We start from the raw sequence: 26,835 nt of genomic DNA on the forward strand, positions 1-26,835 counted from the left end.
GATCCATAATATGATCTATGGAAAAAATAGTTTGAGGTTAGTTTCATTATTTGTTGAAGAATGGTGGAGTACAGCGCATATGCAGCGCATTACAGCCTGTTACAGCGAGTACAGCTGTGGAGTACAGCTGATCCGTTAACAAAAGCATAAAATATTGCTCCTCCAGTATGGTTTTATAAATAATGAAAACGATTTAAAAGAAAATGAGGTATTTATTAATTATTGTAAAGAAGTAGTAGTTCTTTCGTAACTTTTTGGTTTAAACCAAAAAGTTTTTTTTTCTCCGTAACCTCAATACGAATATCCGTTTAAAAATGAGTGAAATGCGAAGAGGTCCTGGTCCTGTGCCTAATCGATGGTTGCATTGTCCAAGAAAAGCAAACGAATTGATTATGGCGAAGTTTATGGCATTCAAGACGCCCCTTAGCGCAGATTTTGATACGCAAGTTCCTCCTGATTGTAGATTTCATCCTAAGATGTTTTTCGATATTTGTAAAATGAAAAAGGTTTCTACATATTTCATATAAATTCACAGTGAAAATACTTATTTTAATTTATTGCAGATTAAGATTGGTCTCTGGATAGATTTAACATTTACAAGTAGATTTTATAACAAAGCAGAAATTGAAGAATATGGTTGTAAATATGTTAAACTCCAATGTAGGGGTCACGGTGAAACTCCTTCTAAAGAACAAACACATGTATTTATCGAATTAGTGCATAAATTTATTTCACAAAATCCATTAGAATGTATAGGAGTGCATTGCACTCATGGTTTTAATAGAACTGGATTTCTTATTACTAGTTATTTAATAGAAAAAATGGACTGCAGTTTAGATTTAGCATTACAAATGTTTGCTAAAGCAAGGTAAATTGAGATATATATATACCATGTGCTGGCATTACTGATCTGAACATAGGAAATTGCGTGCGTTTTTAAAATTTGTATTTTGAATAGTTAGATTATATTCAATTTTTTTTTTTCAAATTTATTGTGGTCTTCTTTCTGATCTCCAATTTTATCCTTCCAAAAATCTTATCTTTCTCTCCAAAAAGTGTAATAACTTGGAGTCTGAAATGGAGGGTTGTCTCTATAGCTTTTTGATAATGGCTTATCATTGCTTAGTACAAAGAACTGCACATTTCCCAGGCTGTTGCACTGACATAAAATTTATTTTACTTACTATTACTCTTTTTCATATTGGAATATTCTAGTATGAACTTTCTTGCCTGTCACTGCCTTGGTGAATGTCTCATCATTCTCGAAATTTGTTAGCAACCCACTATTTTGTGGCCATTCTTATCACTTCATTTGCAGCAGCCCAAAAGGGTCCTGGGCCTATATTTTGAATAGTTACTATGATAGTTTTTATTCAGAATATGATTTAGAATGTTGTCTTTTGTCAGGAATAAAAAAGTTATTCATAAATGCATGAAAAGAGAATATGCTTTTATTTAATGAGCTTATTTAAAAAGTTTTATAAGCTTTTCTCAGGGGCGGTTCGAGCCTATTTGACGCTGGGATGCGGAAAATACCTCGGCGCTCTCCCCACCTTTCGCTAAATAGTTACTAGAACCCAGTTGAATAATAATCCAGTCTTAGTAATCAACACCTGATTTTATTTTCATTTTATTAAACCGCTGTATTGTAATATTGTCTTTTTGAAGGCTTAATTTTTTTGTCAATTTATAATTTATTTTATAAAAACTAAGATATTACAATATTAAAATCTAGTTTTTTTGCTTTTACATTAACAAAAATTCCTCACAATACCAATGGTTTTAATTTGATTTTATGTTCAATACTGATTAGAGACAAGTTAGTTCATTTAGTTTGTGATAATGTTGACCGGAGATAATTTTTAATTAATTTTAATTTAGAAAAAGATCTTTCACTTTGTGCCACTGTAACTCGTAATGTTAGGTAAATTCTAAGTGCAGTAGACAAATTTGGAAATACTGAGATTAAATTTTTTGAAAATAAATAGTTTAAAATTTCAGGGTTGTGCAATCATCAATGAACATTGGTAATTGATTTCATTGAACAGATTGTTTCCATCTATATCCGAATTTGAATCAACAGCATTGCTCAATTTATTTTGCAAATTTGAACAATCCATTTTTTTCATCTTTAGCTGAAGCTTTTCAATTATTAATTTTTTGTAAAAAAGAAAAAAAAATATTGCTTTCATTTAACAATTTAAAATGCTCGTCGACTTGTTGAATTGTAGCAGCCCTAGCACCCACGGTAGAATCGCCCCTTGCTTTTCTCAAAAATTCCTAACTTTAACTCGTAGTGTTTAAATTTATATCAGGTTTCCTACACTCATGTTGGTGATGCAACACTCTATGCATTTGTTTTTTTAATTTTTTGTTAAATTAATCAAAATGTTATTTGTTATTAGGCCTGTAGGTATTTATAAACAAGATTACATAATGGAATTGTATAAGCGTTACGGTGATGTTGAAGACATGCCTCCAGCACCAGATCTTCCCAATTGGTGTTCAGAAAGTGATGATACAAATAGTACTGATCATTCTAATGGAAATTATGAACCGCTTGCTTCAACATCTTCTCATAGGTAATAATAATACTACCGAGTTTGGGGCGAAATTGATAACCGGGGGCGAAATTGATAATTACATGGTTTAGTCACATTTTTAAATTTAGCTCCAAATTTATGCAACTAGAAGCAGTGGTGTGCATCAGTCTTGTTTAGTAAAGCTTTGATGACAAGACGTATGCAGTCAGGTGTGCCATTTTTATCTATTTTTTGCAAAAAACGCGGTTAAAATTAATTAACTAAAATTAAAATTTTAACCCCGTTTTTTGTCATCAAAGCTTTACTAAACAAGACTGATGCACACCACTGCTTCTAGTTGCATAAATTTGGCGCTAAATTTAAAAATGTGACTAAACCATGTAATTATCAATTTCGCCCCCGGTTATCAATTTCGCCCCAAACTACGGTACATCTTTATTTCAAAATTGTATAACAAAGGGAAACAGCGTTAACTAGCGAGAAAAGAAAAACTAAATCATTAACATACATAATATACATTTACAATTTACAATTCCATATTGAAATAATCATCTAGAATCCAGAGTATAGTGAAGAGTATGGTTCCAATATCATTAGCAATTAACATTTTAATTTATTCCTATACAATTTCTTGCATTTAAACCTTAATTTTCTTGCATTCGTTATACGTTGATACGATGGTTCGACAGTGCTCTGATTGGTTATAGTGTTTTCGCGCCACTTTTCTTCCGTAAATATTTTCATACCTTTGAATAAGAAGACTAAGGAAGGAGCATATCAAAAATCTTAGGTACACCGCGATGGGCCTCAAATATGGCCGACTTAAATTCCGGTTTATGAGTGTCGTTCTAATTTTATTTAAAAAATGTAAAACTATGATGTAGTAGGGTAGACGTGGGGTAGACTCAATAATTTGTTGTTTTATTTTACGTTTTGAATAAATATTGGTAGTTATTAAAATTGTTATAAAAATATATAATTCTAATAAAAATAGATAAGTTATAATAAATATTTATTAACACAAACATCCGATACGCTACTGAAGCAGGTAAGTCAAATTAACGTATCTAAATTCTTTGACATCTAATCTTTGACAAATAATAAATAAAAGCTAAAATGCAAGAAAAATATATAATTTAGTTAATTTAAGTGAATTTCATAAATGATCGGTTTACTACACGTATGTATATTATATAGTCACTTACTAGCGAAAAGTTGTTTCATTATTTCACTCAATTTTTGCCGAGATCTACCGCACGCTACACAACCAACTATTTTAGAGTCTTTTTTCGATAAATCGCGATAGTGTCACTGTTAATTTAAGTTCTGCCACAATTTCCATCTAGATTTACTACCTTTATACAACTATCAGTAGTAGAATAAATACTAAATAACATAAAATAAGCTCCGTAAAGACTGACAAATCCACAAAATTTCAAATCAAATTCAAATGTGTCAAATGAATCGTCAAACAGAACTGTCAAGGATCCCCACCCTAGAGTGCTTTTTCCGCCCACCATGCATGAATACATGGATAGCATTATCACAAAATATACACCATACAGAAGCGACAAAGAGATTTGCTTCAAAATTTTTAGGAGGGGATAATGCTGGTTAACTGTCAAACGTGACGTCAAGGAATTATACACCAAAAAAAAATTCACGACCGCAGGTATAATTATTTCTAGATATTATGCATAAAAGACTAAAAAATATATTTCATAATTATTTATTTATTTTTAATTCTAAATAAAAATACTGATTTAAATCCCTCTAGTTTTTAAAAATTAGATAAACCTGCCTTTCATCATTTTCTATTAAAATCCAACAATTTTCTTTCAGTGTGAAATGCTGTTCAAGGCGCACGGATGTCAAACGTGACGTCACGCAATTAGTTCCCATTTGACCAATGCTATTCAAAGCTCTTTGTCGCTTCTGTATGGTGTATATTCTGTGGCATTATGCTCCTTCCTTAGTCTTCCTATTCAAAGGTTCATACGATAACGGACGTTTTGACACTTTTTTGACAAATTTAATCTAACCTTAATAAAAATATAAGTAAAATAGCAAAATCGTTATGGAAACGAAAATATAAAATGACACCAACGTATATCCGATAAACGGAGGCATGAAAATGCAATAAATTTAAAAACTGCGTTATTTTCTAACCAATCAAAGTCTTTAAATTCTACCAATAAAATTATTATCGTATCAACGTATCGTCGGACAACGGATGCATGAAAATCAAGCTTAATTTGTTACACTTTTTTTATATGCTGTATACAGCGTATTTAAAAAAACATGGCATCTCTCATGGGGAGATTCCTCTTGTAAAAATAAGATTTATTTTTCATATTAACATAGGTCCGATTTCGCTTTCTTTTGTAGCTATTGGGAGTTAGTCTTCATCTTTTTTCGATTTATTATAATTTTCTTCATAAATGCTTTTAGTGATTTTGAGGGTAAAAGTTACTATAAGTGTATATATTTAATGCTAAAAAAGTGTCGATATATTCTCCAGAGACGTGCATATGGGTTCATCACTGGAATATTTTTCTAAAAAAAACGCCACTGACTTTTTTTTCTTTTGTTAGCAAAATTGTATAGACCGTTAAATGCTGATTAAAAGTTGTCTCTTGATATTTTGTCGATTTCGGTCTCCTTGATGAGATAAACGGAATTTAATTAATTTGCCATACTTCAATTCTAAAAAATGTCTATATCTATGTGGCGGATTCATCTCTCCAAAAAATCCTATATGGGTATTTTGTCACTGCAAGAAAATCTACAAAATAAAATAGTTATTTTTTGTAAACACTGCTGGCGTTAATCCAAACGGAAGCTACTTGTCAATAGTTAGGTTTACAGATATACAAATTTGCCTAACGAACAAAAAAATGCTTAACGTTTCGGAAAGTGTATCTCTTTCCGTCGTCGGAAGCAAAAAAATACAAAGAATAGAGAAAAAAACTATTTAAAATATTTAAATTCAACTATTCGAGAACACTTTGTTTTCAATTCTAATAGCAACCTAAAAAAAAATTTAATGTCATTAATTTGTCAAAATGTTAAATAAGTACTCATTGACTCCTCATCAAAAAATATAAAATAAGTTCCTATAAATATGGTGTTTCAAAAAACATGTGCCGTCTCTCGTGGGGAGATTCCTCACGTAAAAATAAGATTTATTTTTCAAATCAACATAGGTCCGATTTTGCTTTATTTCGTTGCTACAGATTGTTACGTTTTAATATTTTTTCGATTTATTATAATTTTCTTCCAAGTACTTTTAGCGCTTCGAATGAAATTTTTGAGGGTAAAAGTTACTATAAATATGACATATTTTAAGACTAAAAAAGTGTCGACATATTCATCAGAGACGTGCATAGTGCATATGGATTATCACTGGAATATTTTTCTAAAAAAAGCATCTACGCTACTGACTTTTTTCTGGTTAGCGAAATAGTGTAAGCAGTTTAATGCCGATTAAAAATTATCTCTTGATATTTTTTCACTTTCGGCCTCCTTGATGAGATAAGCGCAATTTTATTAATTTGCCATGTCTCAAGTCTACTATAATAGCAACCTTATGCAACCTTTTAAAAATGTTAATATCATTAACTTGCGAAAGTTTTAAATAAGTACTCATTGAATCCTCATCAAAAAATCTTAAAAAAAGTTCCTATAAACAAGGGTATGGAAATGCATAGTTTTAAAATTACAGGTTGTTAAAACTTTAAAAAATAAGTCTTTTGTAATTATCTTAAACACTATTATTATTTGGGAGAATTATTTTTAATAAAATTTAGTAATAAATTAGGTATATATGAAATAAATAATTTATTAATTTTATTTTAATTTAATAAAAAAAAATTAAAATAATTGTGATTAATGAAATTACGTTTATCTCATCAAGGAGATTGAAATGGGCAAAATATCAAAATACAACTTTTAATTGACATTAAATGGCCTACATACTTTTGTTAATAAGAGGAAAAAAGTCAGTGGCGCACATGTTTTTTTAGAAAAATATTCCAGTGATAACCCATGCACGTCACTGGTGAATCGGATAATACTTTTTCTAATATTAAAATATGTAGTACAATAACTTTTACCCTCCAAATTTCATTCGAATCGCTAAAAGCACTTGTAAGAAAATTATAATTAATTGAAAAAAAAATGAAGACTTTAACCTCTTGAAGCCACGAAACAAAGCAGAATCGGACTCATGTTGATGGGTAATAAATATTATGTTTACGTGAGGAATCTCCCCACGAGAGATGGCACATGTTTTTTGAAACACCCTGTATAATGATGTAGCAACACTGTTTTTTACCAAAATATACATAACATCAATGTGTAAAACATCAATGATCGATAAAAAAACGGCGTCCAGTTGGCTGGAAAATAACGATCAATGACATTTCCCGTAGAAATTTACATATAAAATGACAGCGAAAATTCGTAGCCATCGCTGACGCCGTTTTTTTTTCGATTCATTTCAAACAACGTTAAGTGGCAACTTAGTAAGTGCCAGCCTTAAGCCAGTCCCATGCGATGCGCGATATTGCAAACAGCTTCTCCAACCTTGGAGACATGAATATTTTTCACACCGTGTAGTAGACGCATTTCTCAATTTTACAAGAACGTCATCTTATTTGAATTTAATCAGTGACTCATCTAGAGATTGAGTCTGGAGCGGTAGTGGTAATGTTTGTGGAAAAAAAAACTTGAATTGGCCTGGATTTTCTTTTTTGATTGGTATTGGTGGAAAAATAGTAGGAAATAGTTTATTTAATAAAATGCGATTTTTCTCGTTTTTATAAAACTAAATTTCTTATGGATAACAGCCAGTAGCGACAGACTGACAACATTTCATTTTTAACAATAAAAATGTTGTCATCAGTTACTACAGAGGGATATTTTTTAGTTCTGCATCGGAAAATGTTCCATTTTTACCGGGAGTTAAGGGCGTCTATCATTTCGACGAGCAACCGAAAAAAACACAAATACAGAAAAAAGTCCAGCTAATGTGCGGTTGGAAGAACAAAGGTTTCCCAGGCTCGCAACCCGTGTCAATGGACAGTGAAAACCTCGCTTTGCTGCATCAGATGCCGTATCGAGTGTCGTGGAAGGCTGACGGTACAAGATACATGATGCTGATCGATGGAGAAGACCAAGTATATCTGTTTGATAGGGATTTCAGAGTTTTTAAAGTAAAGAATCTTAGATTTCTACATCGTAAGAACTTAAATACGCATTTAAGAAATACATTGTTGGAAGGGGTATGTATTTTTGAAATTTACTATTTATTTTTGTTTAGCAAAAATTATTGAACAAGCAAAAGGTAGATAAAGTCTGTCCAACGAGAAAATACATAACAGTGACACTTGCTGTCTGTCATTTTAATTTATAGATATATTGTATTGTCTATCATTTTTTCATGTCGTCTGTCGAAATCTTCCCTCGATCGTTGGACAGACTTTAGATAAGAGAACTTTAAATGTACAACATTTTTTGAAAATTATAGTTTCAAATTTATTATTTATAAATATAAAAATCTAGATTTTTTAATTATAACAATATCTTATAAAAATATTTATATGGATTTTACTTCAACGCTAGAATATTAAAAACTACTAGCTTGATGTGACAAAGCACATTTTTTGGAAGGCAGCTTTGGAAAAAAAATACCCAAAAAGTATGCATGGTGGCGATTTTTTACAAGAGACAAAAAATGTAGTAAATACTAGAGGAACCATTTTACGAAAAGAAAACCGGCCGTCAATGTAGTTGCAAAATATTTATACTAAGATTTATGTAGGGTTGGGGGTAGTTTTCACCTTCTCGTACTTTTTCTGGATTTTTCTGAAAGTTAAATGTTAAAGTTTGATGCCTTCTAGCGGACAAACGAAGCACTTTTGTATATAGTTATTCCAAAAATACGTAGTAGTTCTATTCGTCCTAATCATATGCTAGTCTGATTAGTAAAATATGTGCTTAGAAATGCAGTGTCGCAGATAAAGCAGATTAAAAATGACAATAAAATATAACTTATTCCACTCTAGTATCTGTCAAATTTGACATAGGGCAGAATTTTGAAAAACTATTTGAAATAGTTTTTTTTATAATATTACATGTTTTAGCTTTCTATGTGATTTTTACGATTTTTTTAGCCAATTCTAGGTCTTAAGAAAACATTTGACGTAAATCATTAACAAAAAAATTAATCCCATATGATGCAGACACTTATTGCGCACTTTATCTGTGACACTGTGTGTCCAGGGTATTGTTATTTTTCCAATATGTTACATTTGTTACAACTATTGCTTATCCATGAAAATGAAACGAAATAAAATATTTCTATTGGGATTATTTTAATTTAAATTTCAGGAAATGGTAATTGATAAAGTCGATGGGAAAGATATTCCCCGATACCTAGCTTATGATATTATAAAGTTTGAGGATCAAGATGTGGGAAAATATCCGTTCTACCCTACAAGACTTCAGATTTTGGAGTCGGACATTATTAAACCTCGGTACATTGCTATGGAACAGTTGATAATTAACAAAACTTTGGAACCATTCAGCGTACGGAAAAAAGACTTTTGGCCGATCTCACAAGCTGCGAGCTTATTGGGCGAAAAATTTGCAAAGAGTTTGAGTCACGAGCCTGATGGACTGATTTTTCAGCCTTCTGATGAGGTATTTTTCATAGTTGATTTTTATAATTTTATCAATTTCTAATAGTCTATAACGCTTCTCTATAGTCTGCTCTATGATCGAATCTGATAGTGATAGTAATAGTGTCTGTCATTATTTTAATTCATAAGTAAATATTGATTTGACTTTCAATTTTTGGATGTCATCTGTTGAAATCAAATATATTATAAAGGTGCGTTCACACCGGCTGCACCGCTCCGCGCCGCGCAAAACATTTTTTTAACGTGTACTTTTGAAGTGTATTTTTTTTAGCGCGCACGAAAGTATAGTCTGTCCAACGAGAAGATCCTTGACAGTGATAGATGTGTCTGTCATTTTAATTTCAAAGTAGTTTATTTTATTTTACAAAGAAATAAGTTGGTATAACTGGAACGCATAGCAGGATATATTTAAAATTTGATTGACAAGATGACAAGTGATTACTTCAAAATATTGTGAAAAAAACTGTATAAAACTGAAAAAATGTAATCGAGTTATTTTATTTAATAAAAACGGTATATGTTAATACAAAACAAACAAGAACAAGACACTACATACCAAAAAAATATAAAAAAGAACTATTATTTACTTTCAAGCTTTATGAAACTACCCGCATTTATGATTATATTTATCAATATAACTTATGTACAAATACAAATTTGTAATATTTCACAGGAATAAATAAAACAACATAGGTAAATAAAACAAACTATTTTATTAATAATAACACCTACCAAATTTTATACCTTAAAGGTTGATTAATTAACTTTAATCATAATTTTTTTAAACCAGTACCTTTTGACATTATTTTTCTGCAGTACTAAAATCCATTATTTACCTATCGTGTGATGTCGATATTTTACAGCTACTCCAGTTTTTAGTATGTGTTTAGTTTGATCCTTCTACCATATACGAGATGCACTTATCTACGACGAAATGGTGTACAAACTTTATCGATGGCAACTTCATTGGTGTATAAGACTTTCTGCCTGGGCAGCGAGTATTAACCATAAACTGTGCTCTGGGTCTACAGTTAATTTTCACTCGATTTTTCCTCCAATTGACTTCAAAAGACACAAAACACACGTATAATACGAATCAAAATGCATAATCTTCCAAAACGCAGGGTATTTAACAAAAGTTGACACAAAATTATAACCTATAATTTGGCAAGACTTTGACAAGCATCAAAAATGACAAAAATCTAAAGGCGAGTTCATACGCATCGGCGTCCGTTTGTCGTTCATCGTTCCGTCGAACCAATAAAATTGAAATACGATCTGTCATTTCTTAAATAAACCAATAAAACTGGTTAAAAACAACAAGACACGACGCATGACGGATTTATATTTAAACCCATCCATAGATAACTTAAAAATTATTAGAAACTTTTTTTAGTAAAATAAATAGATTGGTATGGGACGTCACCTGCTTTTCTTCTGTCATCGTCTGTCGAAATCTTACCTGAGAAAAAAAACAGAGTATATATGTTAAAAAAATGATTTGCGAGGAGGCGCAGCCGGTGTGAACGCATCTTAAGACTATATTGCTAGTACCGCATTTACACTGAGTGGAAAGTGATGACAGGAAAAGAAATAGGAATATCAATCTTGCAATTCTATGCTTTTGGTTCAACAGGATTTTCGTGCGCACGCGCCAAATAAAACGATTTGATTCGTCTACTTCATTCGTCACCTGCCCGCGCACTATTTTAAACTCTAAATATTAATAACATATAATATAGTATTTTTTTATTGGTAATGGCATTATTTCAACCTGTTATTTTAGATATTTATCGTATTATCTATCCGTTTCTTGTTTTTGTGTCATGTCAGAGATTAAATTTAAATTTATAAGTAAAGGCGCGAATAGGCAGACGCTAAATTGATTTACGTGGTAGATAGAAACTTAAAAAACTACTTCTGTTGGTGAGTACGAAATAAATCAACTAATCGCGAAGCACTTCTCACGCTTGTATAGTTCAAAGCTGTTGAATGAAAGGGGCCGACTTATGTGGATTTTGTATAGCTCCATCTAAAAAATTGGCTTTAATTTCTGTTCCTTACTAGCAATATAGTCTTATAATATATTTGTTTGAAATCATCTTTTCTATTGTTGGCCAGATTTTACATGTTTTATGGCTCATTAAGTAATTTATATTTACTTTTCGCTGTACTGAAACTGCCGTTAAACGGTAGCCTACTGAAATGCCGTTAATAGATATGACGTCGTTGATGTGACGCACTTGACGGCGTTTTAATGCTTTGGTTAAAATGCCGTCGAACGGTCGCGTACTAAAATGCCGTTAATCAATTTGTGTTCCGTTTTCCGTTGCCCTTTTGGTATGTTTTTTCGATGTACTTAAACAGCCGTTAAACGGTAGCCTACTAAAATGTCGTTAATAGATATTGTGACGTCGTTCATGTCGGCGGAAAGTAATGCCTGGCCTTAAGCCTTTTGCAAGAGCACCTGTGGGTCAGTGGCTGAGGCTATCGCTTCGTAAGCGGATGGTCTGTGGTTCAAATCTCACGCCGACCAAGACTTTTTTATATTTTTTTGCTTATAGCGCGATCTTATTGCATTGGTTTCACACTTTTTGGTTGGATTGGTTTAGTTATTTGGCGGGTTGGTTAGCGTGGTTATTTGGAGGGTGTTAATTCATTGGTTAGTTGGTTATTTGGTGGGGTTGGTTGATTTTTACTAATTTATATTTGTTTTCTATATTTTTTATCAGTGTCGAGGTTAGTTGCGTTGGTTAAGTTGGTTATTTGGTGGGGTGGATAGCGTTGGTTAGTCCTTATAAAATTCCTATATTTCATAAAGCCGTCAAGTGCGTCACAATCAACGACGTCATACCTATTACCGGCATTTTAGTAAGCTATCGTTTAACGGCAGTTTAAGTACAGCCTTTTTATATTGGTGTTCCATTTTATCGTTTTTTTTTCTCTTGAAATTATTTGTTCAAATTTATTAAAATATAGCACTTATACCTACCAAATCACTGTCTAAGCCACTGTTTTTTTTTGAACAGGGATAAATGTAGAAAGAATTTCTAAGAGAATATAAATTTAATTAACATTAAGATTTTATTAACCTTATAGTTTAATAAAAACAAAAAAAATAACTCGGTCCTATATAGAAAAATATGTTTGTCAATAACCTTAGAACAATGGATTTTTCTATTTACATCTTATTTCGAAAGATAAATAAAGGTGTAATGTAAAGAAACATTTGTATTTGTTTAAAGCTTGTTACAAATACAAAAAATGATTGCATCATATTATTTAACTTTTTCATATATTATAATTATTTAAATTTTGATATGGGGTGGTGAAATTGCATTTTGGGTGATATATATTACACTATAGATACGTTTTCCACAACTCTAAATGGTATTATTATTAATTAATACTGTTTAAAATAATTTGTTATTATAAAATATAAATTTACATACCAGGTGATGCAAACAGAAAATTTCATGCAAATTTTGAACTGTACAAAAATTGGCTAACGGGTTGGTTTTACAGGGAAGTCGTAAATAATTTTTGTATAGGTAACATTTTTTGCCTTTTTTTTTCAAAATTGTTCGAATTTGGCATGTGTCGCTGTAAAACCAACAGGGGAGCTAATATTCAGGACAGTTCAAAATTTGAAATTGATTTTCTATATTTCCAACGATTATTGATGTACCACCAGGTATATTACAGTTGTTCAGACTATCAAGTTATAATATATTGCACTTCCTTTAAGAACACTTAAAATGTTTTTAATTAAAAAGTATATAAAGGATTGGCAAATGCAATATTTTGCACATTTATGTTACTTTTAAATTTATAATTTTATGTGCAAAATACAGTCTGTAAAAAAGTCTAAATGTCCCCGGATTGCCTTTTGTCCCTTTGATTGCCTTTTACCCGGAAAGGAAAAACATTTTTATTATTGACATTTTGACAAAATGCATTCAAAATTTTTGCTTGTTCTAAAATGGTTAATCCCGTTTATATTTTTCCAAATTTCCATACCGTTTTAGAGAGTGCGATTTTCACCATCATGTTTTTGATAAAAATTGAGCTCCAGACACTGATATTAGTTTTCGTCCATCTCCTATAGAAAAGGGTGTTTTCCTTTAAAAGCGACCAGTTTGACCCACCCTGTACATATGAAAGTATTGGAGTAAAAATGTGATATATAAAATCTGATATGGATTTTTTAAGGAAAACTGTATATCTTATTTATTCAATATCTTTAATACATTTTCAGCCTTACGTCGCAGGTCGATGTGACAATGTGCTGAAATGGAAGCCTCTAGATCTTAATTCGATCGATTTTCGATTACGCATAGTTACAGAAGGAGGGACAGGGATCGTAAGTAAAAAAGTTGGCCATCTTTATCTTGGTCAGTACGATCAACGAATCGCCAAAATGGACTATACAAAAGCTTTAAAAGACTTGGATGGTAAAATTATCGAATGCAAATTAGAAAATAACAAATGGAAATTTATGAGAGAACGGACTGATAAAACATTTCCGAACAGTTATAACACGGCTATGGGTAAGATTAAAATTTGATAATAACGTAGTGTTTTCTATATATATGATTTAGCAAAATAAAAAAAATATGCATGATATTGACAGTTATCGTTTGACGAAATCATATCGCTAGACAGTAGAGATGAGCTTAACGATTTTTAAGTCACCGGTATACCAGTGACAGCCACCAGACGGTCGCTGGTTACTTTTAGCAGCGACTTAAGTCACCGGGACCGTCGGGACTCACCGATACAAAATACCGCTCGTCTTCATCCGATTCCGTTTGCAGTTTGCGCTAGGAGCCGAGACGGTGACCGGGCGTATATCGATGTGGGCCAGCGACCAGCGACCACTGGATAATTTTTACTTCTACCAGCGACCAGCGACTGGGGTCGCTGTTTCAGTCGCTGGTTAAATTAGCTCAATCGATACGCCGCTGTACGTCTATTAAATAGTTGAAATGTTTATTATTGTGGAAAATAAAAAAAGTAAAAAAAGGAAATAATTGTAATAAAAGGATGACAGAAAAAAACGTCAACGGATTATTAGCTTTTATTAATTATAATTATTTAAATATACGAATTGCGAAATATTATATCTAAAAGTAATATATTAAAATTATGTTCACCAAAAAACAAAGATATAACGTTTTAGATAGATGTTCCTTTAACGGTATATATCCATATCGGTAGTCACCGTCGATAGTTTTCTGTTCATCGCAGCGACTTTTCAACCAGTCCACGAGCTAGGGTCGCTGGTCGCTGCTTGCCGGTGAAATAGGTCGCTGGTATTACATGGTCACCGGTAAAAGTCGCCGGTACAAAAATATTGCTCATCTCTACTAGACAGGCCAGATTTTATAATAAGTCATTCCTTTTATATGTCAGTTGATTTTATGCAAAAATCAATAATTTTTGTTTTTTACAGTATTTAAAAGCACTTAATTTTTGGTGAATTCACTTATTCTTTTAAATAATAAATACTTTTAAACGAGCCTAATTCTATTTTTATATTCATGCATCAAAGACAGAATGACACCAATGACTAAATAATACAAGGACACGTAATGTTCATATACTGGCTACAGCAAAATTGTGCTGTTAGACGCCATTTTTTGGATGTAACGATTGAGTCATCAGCGACAATTTTAGCGATTTTTAATAGTTTGTGTCTAGTGAACTTTGTATAAACTTACAATGGTGATTAGTTGTTCAGCTTTCAAGTGTAAAAGCTGCAGCGATAAGAAAGAGCCAGGAGTTACGTTTCATAGATAAATATAAACACTCCACTCCACCTTTTTAGCTTTTATTTATTGAATTCGATAATTATTTTTCTGATATAATATGTACTTGAGATGTCCTATACGCTTTTGTACCGTTTGTTAACATTTTAATACGTTTTTTTTTTCGTAATTAATTAGTATGATACCACCGCATACACCATAGGCGTAGTCAAAATTTCCAAAAATATAAATATCTCTTCAAACAGCTACGTTAAGATATGTGCCACGGCACTGTTTGGAGGTATGGTAACAATTTGGTCTTGGGTGTTATTAGTCCTTGTATTCTTTAGTCATTGATCGACACCATCCAAAAGGTACTAGAGATGAGCAAAAAATCGCAAACTGCGATCCAATTGCAGCGATAATCGCAGCCTGCGATTGGCTCTCATAGGAAACTGCGATTGCGATTTCTTCTATTGGCAGCATATACATATCAAATATTGGCAGTTTTCAATTTAGGCAACAAGTATTACTATAACTGCGATTTGCGATTTTGCTGCGATTGTGATTTTGTAAACTGGGACCGTGATTTCTATCTGCGAGTTCGAATTTTTAAAAGTTGCGATTTGCGATATTGTTGCGAATGTAATTTTGTGGTCTGTCGAAGCATTTTATAGTAAACTGCGATTGAATTTTCTCTCTGATTTTATTTATTTATAGAGAAGGTATTATTTTCTAGGGCCTCGATCAATAAATATATCGGGTGTTTCTCAAGAGTGGTTTACCCCTATAACTTTTTTATTTTTTCTGATAAAAAATGAGATTTGGTATCTTTACATAAATTAGGATTGATTGACGTATTAAATTGTTTTTGGCCACTTCATGTTTCACGGGAAGACATTTTTTTACATTTTCCCTTATAAAATCGTATTTTAAATTACAATCTAGAATATTATGGCTGTGTTAAAAACACTAATTTTTGATCACGATGCCTTGTCCTGGTCAGTTAAAATATGTCCGAATCGTATTTTTAATCATATCTCAAATTTTCCAAATGGATTGAGGCTGGATCATTGGCATATTTAGAAAAAACATTTTTAAGAATAATTTGGTTTTGTAAATATTATAATCGCAATCGCAGGTTACGGTCGCTGTGATTTAAGAATCGCAATCGCAGTTTCAATTGCGATTGGAGAATCGCACTTCTGCTCATCTCTAAAAGGTACCATCTTTTTCAGTTTTATTTGGTATTTCACTCGACACAGTATGTGAATTTGATTTAAATTTTTGGCAGGTTTGTTGTGCTTTTCTAAATTTATTTTATGTCATTTCTTGTTTCTTTTATAATTGGTTTTATGCAAACTGTACAAATTCGGAAAGACATTGTGTCAGGACTTGAATTAGTTAAATAATTATGAATCTTAGAAAGAGGCTTAAAAATATTTACATGTGCAGCGTTACATGTCGTTTGGAGATAAAAAAAATCATTGAAAAATAATTAACTTTCACTTTTCATTAGTAATTATATTTGAGAATTTGTATTTAAAACTACTGTTATTTTAAAACTAAGATTTTTCCTCTCTTTTATTAGGTGTGATGAAGAGTATACAAACGCCTGTGACTAAAGAGATTCTTCTTAATTTTATTGAACAACATGGATTTAAAGATGACAGTGAACTCATGCCGCATCCATCAAAGCGGATCCGAAGTTGATAATTCTCAATCAATTTTTAGGGTTGGATAATAAAATAAGCCTTTATTTATAAATTAATATGTATTAAAATAACTTTTTTAACATTAAATACATCATATGGAGCAGTCTCTCGAGTCTTACTAATATTAGATTTATACTAAATACTTAATTATAATTTAATATCACAATAACGAACAAAACAATACTTATTACATGATTTTCGCTGTAGTTTTAAATTGCCACCTGTTATTTACTATCTTAACTTTATCTTCTTTGAGTAGTTTATTTAAATGATGATTTACATTGCCTTCAGCAGCTTTAATTAAATTCGAAGATAATCCCTTATATATTAAAGTTACTAGATCGTATTCACTAAAAGACTGCGTCTGATTACTATTTAATACATTAACTATTTGTTGCTCCCTTTCTTGTCTGTGACTCAAATAATACTGGATTCTTTCCAAAGGATCCTATAATAAAGTATCTTATTAGTAATTATTATTTAGTCAAAAGCAAAATTACACTTACATATATGATATTTCCATGACCAGGATAGATAACATGAGGTTGGACATATAATATAGTTCTTAAGGATTCCATATAATCATAAAGATCTTCAAACACTGCCGTGCCTTCTCCCAAGATACAGTCCCCACTAAAAATGGCATCTTCTTCTAATAAATGGAGTGCGACATGATCTTCTGTATGTCCTGGTGTATGTATGGTACGTAAAGTTGCCCCCTCTACTGAGATTTCATGACCATCTTTCAAATGTTCGAAATTGTTTGATATTTTTTCATCTTTATGAAGAGGAAACTTCCAAATTTCACAATGTTCTAAAAGACAAACCTTTAAGTAAGTACTCATTGATAATGAACGAGCAAAAACAAGCAAATATGGTGAATTTATAATAATTAGTGCCAAGAAAATAGTTTGGAAAATAAATTAGTTACTTTTTATAAATTTTATTTTGCTGACATGTTCTTAAAAGGGATTGTTCCCTTGTTTTCAATGGTCAATCCCCTGATCCTTTATAGCCAATCTATACACATACAATGAAATTATTTCAACTTACTAGTTTGTTCTGGTAATTGTTCTAAGATATCCTCAAGCCCGCCAACATGATCATGATGCCAATGAGTCAAGAAAATATGAGCCAAATCTACATTTTCTTGTTCCAGAACGTTTCTTAAGTGGTTGATATATTGCGGTACATCAGAATCACCTGTGTCTATTAAAATTCTCCTAATAAAATAAAAGCATCAGTGCGTCATGTAAAAAAATCTAAATTAAATTAAATACCTTTTTCCAGTACCAACAATATAAGTGTTGGTTCCTTGTAAAGTCATTACGCCTGGATTACAGCCCAACACTCTTATTACTCTTGGTGATATTTTCGTAACGGCCGGAATTACTGAAGCCATTTTTTGAAAAAACCTACGTGCTATTGTAGCGATCTGAAATAACATAAAGGTAGTTACAATCATTTTAATATCCTTTTTCGGTATCTTTATAAACTAGTTTTTGATTACCGCCATTTGAGAGCTTTAAAAATTTTTAACAATCACACCGCACAGCTGTTTTAAAATCAGTTGTCATTGTCAGAGATAAAAGATAAACAATATTACCATATGTATTATTAGTTGCCTAAATCAATAAATTCTGAAGACTCATATAATACAGAGTGACACAATAAATAATTGAGAAATTGTTTATTTATTAATACGCTTATAAATAAGAACATAAAGTTTGTCCAATAAGAGGATTTCTGATAGTGACAGTTATAACTCATTCTAAATTCACAGAAAAATTGAATTTTCTGTCGTTTATTGGAGGTTATCTGTCGAAATCTTCCATAACTCGTTAGGCAGATTTTATAATACCGTATGATCGAAAAAAAAACGGCGTCCAGATGGCTTGTAAATGACGATCGATGACATTCCCCATATAATTTTACATATTATAAAATAACAGCGATCTTCATATCATAGCCATCGCTGGCCCCGGTGTTTTTCGATTACATTGTAGTTTATGTATTTATTTTTACTTGTACAGTAAATATATTTTTTTCTAAATTTTGCACTGTGATCATAAATGTTAATTGTAATATGTATAAATATTATTAATATAAAGACAATATTCCAAATATTTGCAATTCTGAAAAAGAATCATCATAAAGAAAAACTGTATCTTGGAGAACAAATTATTCTATTTTTTTCATGAAAAGTTTGCTTTTAAAATTTATTAGAATTATATGGTTGGCCTTTACTTTGGCTATTAAATATATTCTTTAGTGGTAGGGACTTATAAAACAGCTACAAAGTATGCCAATCCAACAACCTGTTTGTAATTATTGTTATGTCTTAAATTGTTACCGTTACGCGCTAGCGATTTCTTGTTTATGCTTGAAGTATCAGTGTTAAAAAATAATACTTTTAGTATTTAACAGTCTTCAGAAAAATGATATTCAACTTTGTAATTTTAATGTCCATCACCACTGTCTTTGGGCATGCAGGTCATGATGATGGTATAGAAAAGGTAAATATGCATGCATTTATTTTTTAACAGTTATTTATGTACCAAGGGCGTTAGTAGGACAATAATTCAAAGAAAGGTGAAAACAAATACAACTTTTTGCCTTTAGCCCAAAGAATATCTGTTACAAATTCTTCTTCGGTATACTCTAAAGCCCGTAGTTTTGTTTTGAGATTTTAATTTTACTTCATTATTATTCTGCATATATTTTATTGCAAAATGCTCGGCAAAATGTAATAATTAAGAAAAAACTTTTTACCGAATTTAATACTTATTTATAGTTGTTCTGTCACAAATTAATATAATAATTCAATGCTTTTCGCTCTAAATATTTTCTAGTGACTTATTAACCAGAACCTTTGTTCAAAAAAATTTGAAGTGCATTATAGATTATAATGCCGTGTAATGTAGATCAAAATGCCATAATCGGCGTTATAGGATTGTCTTTACGCATTTGGTATTCGAGCAGCAAAAGCTGGTAAAATTTGATGTTATATACTGGGGTTGTCAGATTGTTATAGCAAAATTCCGGGATAGTAAGCGAGGACAAAAAATAGCCGACGAAAAAAAGGGCACTTTAAAAAATTACACTTCACTATCCCCTTCCTAATCCACACTTGCCGGAAAGTTTGTCAAAACGATTAAAAGAAATCATAGTCGGAACTTGTTTATTGGTATAATTAAGCACAAACAGTTAACATAAACGATGGTACCTATACTACTGGATAAGTCTTAAATAAGTGCAAATATTTTTAAGGAGTAGTATGAGGTTTTTTTCGCCAAAATTTTTTTTGAAAATTTGAAATTTTTTGAAATTTTTTTTGATTATTTTAGTTTTTAACACAGATGACATAGTAAAATGTGTAATCTGTGTTTTTAGTTTAAAAACATAATTTTTAATAATATGGCAACATAGGTAGTAGATTAAATTTACAAGAAAGAAAACACAGAAAAAAATTAGTTGTTCTCAAAATTTAAACAAAAAATCATTATTTTTTAGTTTTCAAGTTTTCAAAGCAAAATGTCTCGGTTATTTTGGATTTATTTGAAAGACGGTTGAGAGAAAATATGATTCTTTTGTCGATAGGTATATAATAATAATAATAATAATCGTCTTTATTGAAGAAAATTATATTCTATTATCTTATTATATCTACCAGCCTTAAAAAATGTTGTACTTATTTAAGATTCGCCCTGCATAAAAGTATTAAAATAAACATAAATGAAGGTAATTAATTACGGTAGACATAAACGAATGAAGCTAAATCGAAAAATCTGATAAAATGAATTAATGTCACATTTGGTTTTATAATTTGACTGACGCGACGCTTTCCGGGATAGTACACTGAAATTCCGGTATCCGGGACAACTTACCTAAATCCGTGATTTTCCAGGAAATCTCGGACTTATACTGACAACCCTAACTATATCTCTGATTCTGGGTATTGGACCCGCACCAAATTTTAGTGAGTTAACAGAGCCTACCAGAAGCATTTACTAATACATAAATGTTTCTGGTAGGCTCTGTTAACTCACTAAAATTTGGTGCGGGTCCCATACCCAGACTCAGAGATATAGTTATAGGGTTGTCAGAAGTCTGGGATTTCCTGGAAAATCCCAATAAAAACAAATTTAAAATTGCTATTTTTATTTCATTTTTGCGTGTGTACCATCAGCGTTTTTTTAATATCAAAAATTAATTTTGTTATTTTTTTTGTAATTAACTGTTGTCACATTTTATCGAGAAATTGTAAATTCAAGTGAATCAGAGTGATTGTGAAATTACAGGGTTTTATATAATTATAAATTATTTTAAATTTCTTCATATAAACAAAAAAAAAATTAAGCGTTGTATTTTCACAGCGGTTGTGATTTTTTGACGATATACGAAATTTTTGGGAAAAAAAATGTACACGCAAAAATGAAAAAAAATGCAGATTTTAAAAGTGTTTTTAATAACACAAAAATGTGTATGCTAGACCATAAGTTAACTCACTCAAAATTTGGTGTGGGTCCCATGCCTAGAACCAGAGACTAGGGATGGAATATACAGGGTGAGTCTTAAATAAATGAAAAAAAGACACCAGAAACACGTCTATAAGGTTTTTTTCGCGAAAAAAAAATTGAAAATTTGGAATTTTTTGAAAAAAATTTTTGGAAATGTTCAAAGGGAACCCAGAAAAAATCCAGTGATTCTCAAAATTTAAGCGAAAAATATATATATTTTTTTTTAATTTTCAATGTAAAATAATATCTCGATTATTTTAGACTTATTTGAAAAAGGACTAAAGAGAAAATATGTTTCTTTTATTGAGATTTATCAGCCCTAAAAATATTTGCACTTATTTAAGACTCACCCTGTATAGTACATCGAACTTCTCTACCAACCGCCGCTGCAGCACCCTTTTTATGTATAAATAAACAAGGCTAGACTAATGATGTAATGATAGAGTAAAAAATAAATAATCTTATGTTATAACAACTACCCTTACACTACTTATGAATAAACATACCTGATAAATCAAACAATTTTGCGGTTGTAGCCAATATATGGAAATTGACGACTAAACTGCTCTGCTTCGCGTCTTCCACTTTTTATATACCACTTCACATGCTCGCCAGATTACTTATCAATAATTTTATCATCGTCTTTAACGGTTTATGATTTTAATTGAGCTTCAGTCTCGTACGGGTCAGCTAGTAGTGGAAGGTCATTCGAGGACCAAAAGTAATTAAAATGGCATCTCTGGTTAAAATCGTACGTTTGTTTTGTTTATGTTTATACTTTTATAAATGTTATAAGGTTGTGTGTTCCAAAAACATAAAAATATTGCGTATTATTGGGCCAAATTATATTATTATTTTTAACTATCTCAACCGCCAGACATTTCCTGTTCAAACTTTGTTAAATTGTTTGTGATGATTTTGTGAAACTGTGAAAAGCTGTTGAAAATGTGTAAACAAGTTTAAATGAGAAAAAATACAGTAATCGATTATGGTTATTTAATTATTTGAGGATGAGTAATATTTAGAATAATTAACAATAAAAATCATGTTGGGATATTGTAAAACGAACGAGATTTTTTAAAACAAGATATATGTGTGCGTGGCAAAATAAAAACTTGGGTATGTAATTTGATTTCAATTTGGTCTGGATTGGGGGGTAATTTTTTAAATTTATTTATTGGGATAATCCTCGATTTTTTTTGAAATTATTCATGTTTGGAATCTTTCATATTTATTTTTCAAAACATTCTATAATTTGTCTTTTAAAAACGTTTCAAGGATTATAACAAATAATTGCGACATATCCATTGTTCTAATACTATATTTATATGACCTTGCCGTTTATACAAAAATTTAATGAAAAAAAATAGTTTTATATACCCTCGGTTTTACCCGATTTTTTTCATCTAGTTTTTCATTTGTGTTTTTCAGATGCAAAAAAACGTAACGGAAACATTTTTCGTCGTTTTTTATTTTTAGCCCTATTTTCATGATTTTTTTAGTAAACTGTATATAAATACAGTAGGTCCTCGGATGGTCTTTACACAAGAGGGGGGAAAATATTTTTTATTATTAGCATTTTGAGAAAAATGCATTCTTCATTAAAAGTTTTGCTTGTTCTAAAATGGTTAATCCCGTTTATACTTTTTCAAATTTCCATACCGTTTTAGAGAAAATTAAAAAAAACATTCATTGATAGATTCTTATCGATACAATTTTAATTAACGTCATATTTTTCCCGTTTTAATATGTTTAAAGAAGCACAAAATTTATTTAGTTCAATGTTACGGGAACGAAACCAAACGGAAACCTACGGAAACCATGACGGAAACCAAACTAAACAAATTAAACCGCGTTTCTATGGTAATATAATTTAGACTTCATTCTGTGATAGATGGTTATTAATAATTTTGATTAACGTCATAGTTTTTGTTGTTGTTAAAGTTTCCCATTTTCCGATAACTATTATCACCCTTTCCGTAGCATTGAACTAATTAAATTTTGTGCTTCTTTAAAATTTTAGAACAGCAAAAAATATGACGTTAATTAAAATTTTATCAATAACAATCTATGCATAGAATCTATCCAAATCTATCAAAGAATGAAAACGAAATTACATTACCACACGCGTTTTGATTTTTGGGAAAAATTCTACCATATTTTCATATTTTTCTTTTAATTTTCTTTAAAACGGAAACAGTATGGAAATTTCGAAAAGTATAAACGGGATTAATTAATTTAGAACAAGCAATTTTTTTTTTGATGAATGCATTATTCTCAAAATATCAATAATAAAAAAGTACCTAGTAGGGGATATTCTGTATATCTAGTTTAATTGATTTTTTTTTATTTTATTTATTTACTCAGTCTTTTTAAGGGTTAATCGCAAGGTTGTTTTTTACAATAACATTAAAACACCCTGTGCAATAATTTCGTGAGTTGAACCCTGTGCATTATTTTTCGGTTAGAACCATGACTCCTGACTCCTGATTGACAACAAAATTACAAATTTTTGGTAATAAGTTCATTTCGCTCTTAAAAATTAACCAAAGTATATGCTGATATGAGCCCAAAAAATGCTCTAGAGTCACCTGAGTGTAATATAAGTAAATTAATTTTTTGATTGATGATTGATTTGTGATTCTCTCACATTTTTTTACTATTTTTGGCCGAAAAAGATTACGTGATATTTTCCGAAACGCCCTCTCTCCCTCACGTGAGATTCTAGTGAGATTCGGTTGGACTCCCTCCTGTAATTAATGGAGATAACACCCATATTATGTTACATATACATCATATACATACAGGGTGGCCCATTAGTGCGAGGAAGTCCAATATCGTCGTTGTTGTCTAAGATATATGAAAAAAGTTTTATACAGATATTGCATGATTTATAATAGTGCATATCCTAAAAACATTTTGTGAAATACAGGGTGTCACAAAAAAAGTTATGATAAGGTTTTATTTTTTTTAAATTCCACCCCCTGCTCATTTTTCTGTACAGAATTGGATTCAGCATAAAATTCTGAATATAGTACACTATTTTTATTTGAAGCACTATGCGGTGTTGCAATTTTATTTCTTATTTACTAAAACTTTGTATAAAAACTCTATATCTGATAAATGGTTAAAAACTGAAGTGAATTTAACTTTATTAATACTTAGCTATATTTTCCTAAACACCATGGATAACAGAATAAATCCGCGAAGAAAAATTTATTCTATAGAGTATTTCTTATGGCGTCACCAAAATCGGAATATTTAAAATGCTATATGTATCTCTATTTTTTAAATGCAACACCCTGTATTTTATATTTCGTTTAGCTGCAAACTTAAATAATGAAGATTTTTTGTATTTAAAGTTTTTCTAAATTTTTAGCCGTTTTTAACGGTAAAATACCAGACAAAGATCATATTAGGTTAGGTGGTTTTGATAAAAATTAGCTGTTGGAAGAGCCATATACATATGTAACAAAATACCGCAAATATCTGCGAAACTGTTAACAATTCAGGAACACTGTAAATACAAGAAATGTTTACTTTTTAATTCTGCATCAGACAGAAAAGTAATATACAAGGTGTTGTATTTAAAAAATGAAATATAGCATTTTAAATATTGCGATGTTGGCGACACCGTAAACTTGTATAAGATAATGTAAACTTTTCTTCGCGGTTTTATTCTGTTATCCTTGGTGTTTAGGAAAATATAGCTAAGTATTAATAAAGTTAAATTCACTCCAGTTTTTAACCACTTTTCGGATATAGTATTTTTAACCACAGTTTTAGTAAATAAGACATAGAATGGCAAAACCGCATAGTGCTTTAAATAAAAATAGTATACTATGTACTATATTTTATGCTGAATCCAATTATCTATACAGAAAAATGGGGGGAGGGGTGCAGTTTAAAAAAAAAACTTAAAACTTTATCATAATTTTTTTGTGTCACCCTGTATTGTGTATTTTTTTGTGTCACCAAAATATTTTTAGGATAGGCCTTTATAAACAATGCAACATTTATATAAAACTTTTTTTCATATCTTTGATAACAACGACGATATTGAACTTCCACGCACTAATGGGCCACCCTGTATAGTAGATTATTGTTATAGGCTTTTACCAAGAACGACATTGTTCCCGATGTGGTCGACCATCCCCCAACCCACGTAGCATCAGTAAAGTACTCCAAAGGAGATGTGAACCTAGGAAACGAATTGGCCCCAGTGGACGTCCGCAAGCAACCAGAAATAAGTTACCCCGCCGATGAGAAGAAGTACTACACTTTAATAATGACCGACCCCGACGCACCCAGCAGAGCAAATCCGACAAGAAGAGAATTTCGACATTGGTTGGTTGTAAACATTCCCGGATCGGATGTTTCCAAGGGTGAAGTGATTTCCGCTTATGTAGGATCGGGACCTCCAAAAGACACGGGACTGCATCGATACATTTTCTTAGTTTACGAGCAACCAGGAAAATTAAGTTTCGATGAGAAATTTACTAGCGATCGTGAAGTCGGTACGAGACCGTTATTCTCTTCGAGAAAGTTCGCTGAAAAATACAAGTTGGAGTTAAATGCCGGTAATTATTACCAGGCTCAGTACGACGACTCCGTACCTGATCTTCATAAACAGCTAGGATTAGGACAACCAACCCCTGCAAAGGTTTAATAAAGGAAAACCTGTGTATTATTTTACATCTAGTTTTACTTATTATTTTAAGTAATATGTTACACACAGTTAAAAATAAATAGACCTATACAAAATTATTTCCCTTTAAATTTTTTTGGAGAAAATTATCATCATCATGTGTGTAGCCTCTTTTACATATTAACCCTTGAGCGGGCGCGTCTGGAATTTTGTACCGCCATTTTACTAATTTTGTTAAAACAAAATATCCATTGGACGTAGGGCGATGAGTGGTGCCATTAATTATTCTTATTTAGGGATATTGACCCTGGGTCGTAGTAGTTACGTATCCAGCGATTTTGGTTTAGTAGCAATTCTGTGGTAAACCTGGTAACTACAGAAGTTGAGGTACTCCGTGCCGCTACGCGCCCGGCTATGTAAGTTAAATAGTTATCATATTATTTAATTATTTTGTTTTATTTGGTGTAATTTTAAATTGTTAATTAATTTTTTCGATTGCGTCGATACAAAGTCTTCCCAGAGATTTCCAAGTTTTCCTCGTTAAATATGCTCCAGATGTAAAGGTAGCAGTTAGAGACAATACGAAGCGAGTTGGTTCCTGCCGTGTATATGAAACCCATAAAACTACTAGTTTTTGCAACTAATGCAAGAAATTTGCTCGCAAAAACATTGGCCGGTAGACTAGACAATTGTATTACCGGTAGATATCCACCTATAGCAGAAGACTAAACATTTAGATGATAGTTTACTATAGTTGTATAAAGGATTTTTTGGAGTAATAATAACATATCTCGAAAAAAGCCTGAGGATACACCCCACATCGATTTTCAATAAGATGTAAATATCCGGTGGGTTTCTATTAGTTCGTTTCTATTTTTAGAGTTCATTTATTGGCGTAACCTCAGAGGGACCGGGATTGCCGGGCTTGTGATGTAGTAAAGATTACTTTTCCTAG

General features: G+C 31.2%; 3 protein-coding genes across 5 annotated transcripts; 2 read left to right on the forward strand and 1 right to left on the reverse strand.

Annotated features, from left to right (window-relative positions):
- Window positions 1–65: 65 nt before the first annotated feature.
- On the forward strand, window positions 66–16,816 carry LOC115879688 (mRNA-capping enzyme). The gene is made up of 7 exons (XM_030896622.1): window positions 66–506; window positions 564–868; window positions 2,406–2,582; window positions 7,474–7,828; window positions 8,937–9,248; window positions 13,506–13,797; window positions 16,589–16,816. The coding sequence occupies exons 1-7, from the start codon at window positions 315–317 to the stop codon at window positions 16,708–16,710; spliced, it is 1,755 nt and encodes a 584-aa protein (XP_030752482.1). The 5' UTR covers window positions 66–314; the 3' UTR covers window positions 16,711–16,816.
- On the reverse strand, window positions 16,753–21,859 carry LOC115879689 (endoribonuclease LACTB2). Of its 2 annotated transcripts, none has more exons than XM_030896624.1 (5): window positions 21,739–21,859; window positions 17,993–18,147; window positions 17,766–17,935; window positions 17,219–17,526; window positions 16,753–17,160 (listed from the first exon to the last, which is right to left on the reverse strand). In XM_030896624.1, the coding sequence occupies exons 2-5, from the start codon at window positions 18,112–18,114 to the stop codon at window positions 16,900–16,902; spliced, it is 861 nt and encodes a 286-aa protein (XP_030752484.1). In that variant the 5' UTR covers window positions 18,115–18,147; window positions 21,739–21,859; the 3' UTR covers window positions 16,753–16,899. The 2 variants fall into 2 exon arrangements, with proteins under 2 accessions (XP_030752484.1, XP_030752483.1); XM_030896623.1 differs by lacking the exon at window positions 21,739–21,859 and adding an exon at window positions 18,223–18,303.
- Window positions 18,911–25,999, forward strand: LOC115879690 (protein D3-like). Of its 2 annotated transcripts, none has more exons than XM_030896626.1 (2): window positions 18,911–19,228; window positions 25,344–25,999. In XM_030896626.1, the coding sequence occupies exons 1-2, from the start codon at window positions 19,151–19,153 to the stop codon at window positions 25,899–25,901; spliced, it is 636 nt and encodes a 211-aa protein (XP_030752486.1). In that variant the 5' UTR covers window positions 18,911–19,150; the 3' UTR covers window positions 25,902–25,999. The 2 variants fall into 2 exon arrangements, with proteins under 2 accessions (XP_030752486.1, XP_030752487.1); XM_030896627.1 differs by lacking the exon at window positions 18,911–19,228 and adding an exon at window positions 21,852–21,983.
- Window positions 26,000–26,835: the final 836 nt, after the last annotated feature.

This window comes from Sitophilus oryzae, unplaced genomic scaffold (genome assembly GCF_002938485.1).
Source record: "Sitophilus oryzae breed Bouriz unplaced genomic scaffold, Soryzae_2.0 scaffold_1583_pilon_pilon, whole genome shotgun sequence".
Lineage (NCBI taxonomy): Eukaryota > Metazoa > Arthropoda > Insecta > Coleoptera > Curculionidae > Sitophilus > Sitophilus oryzae.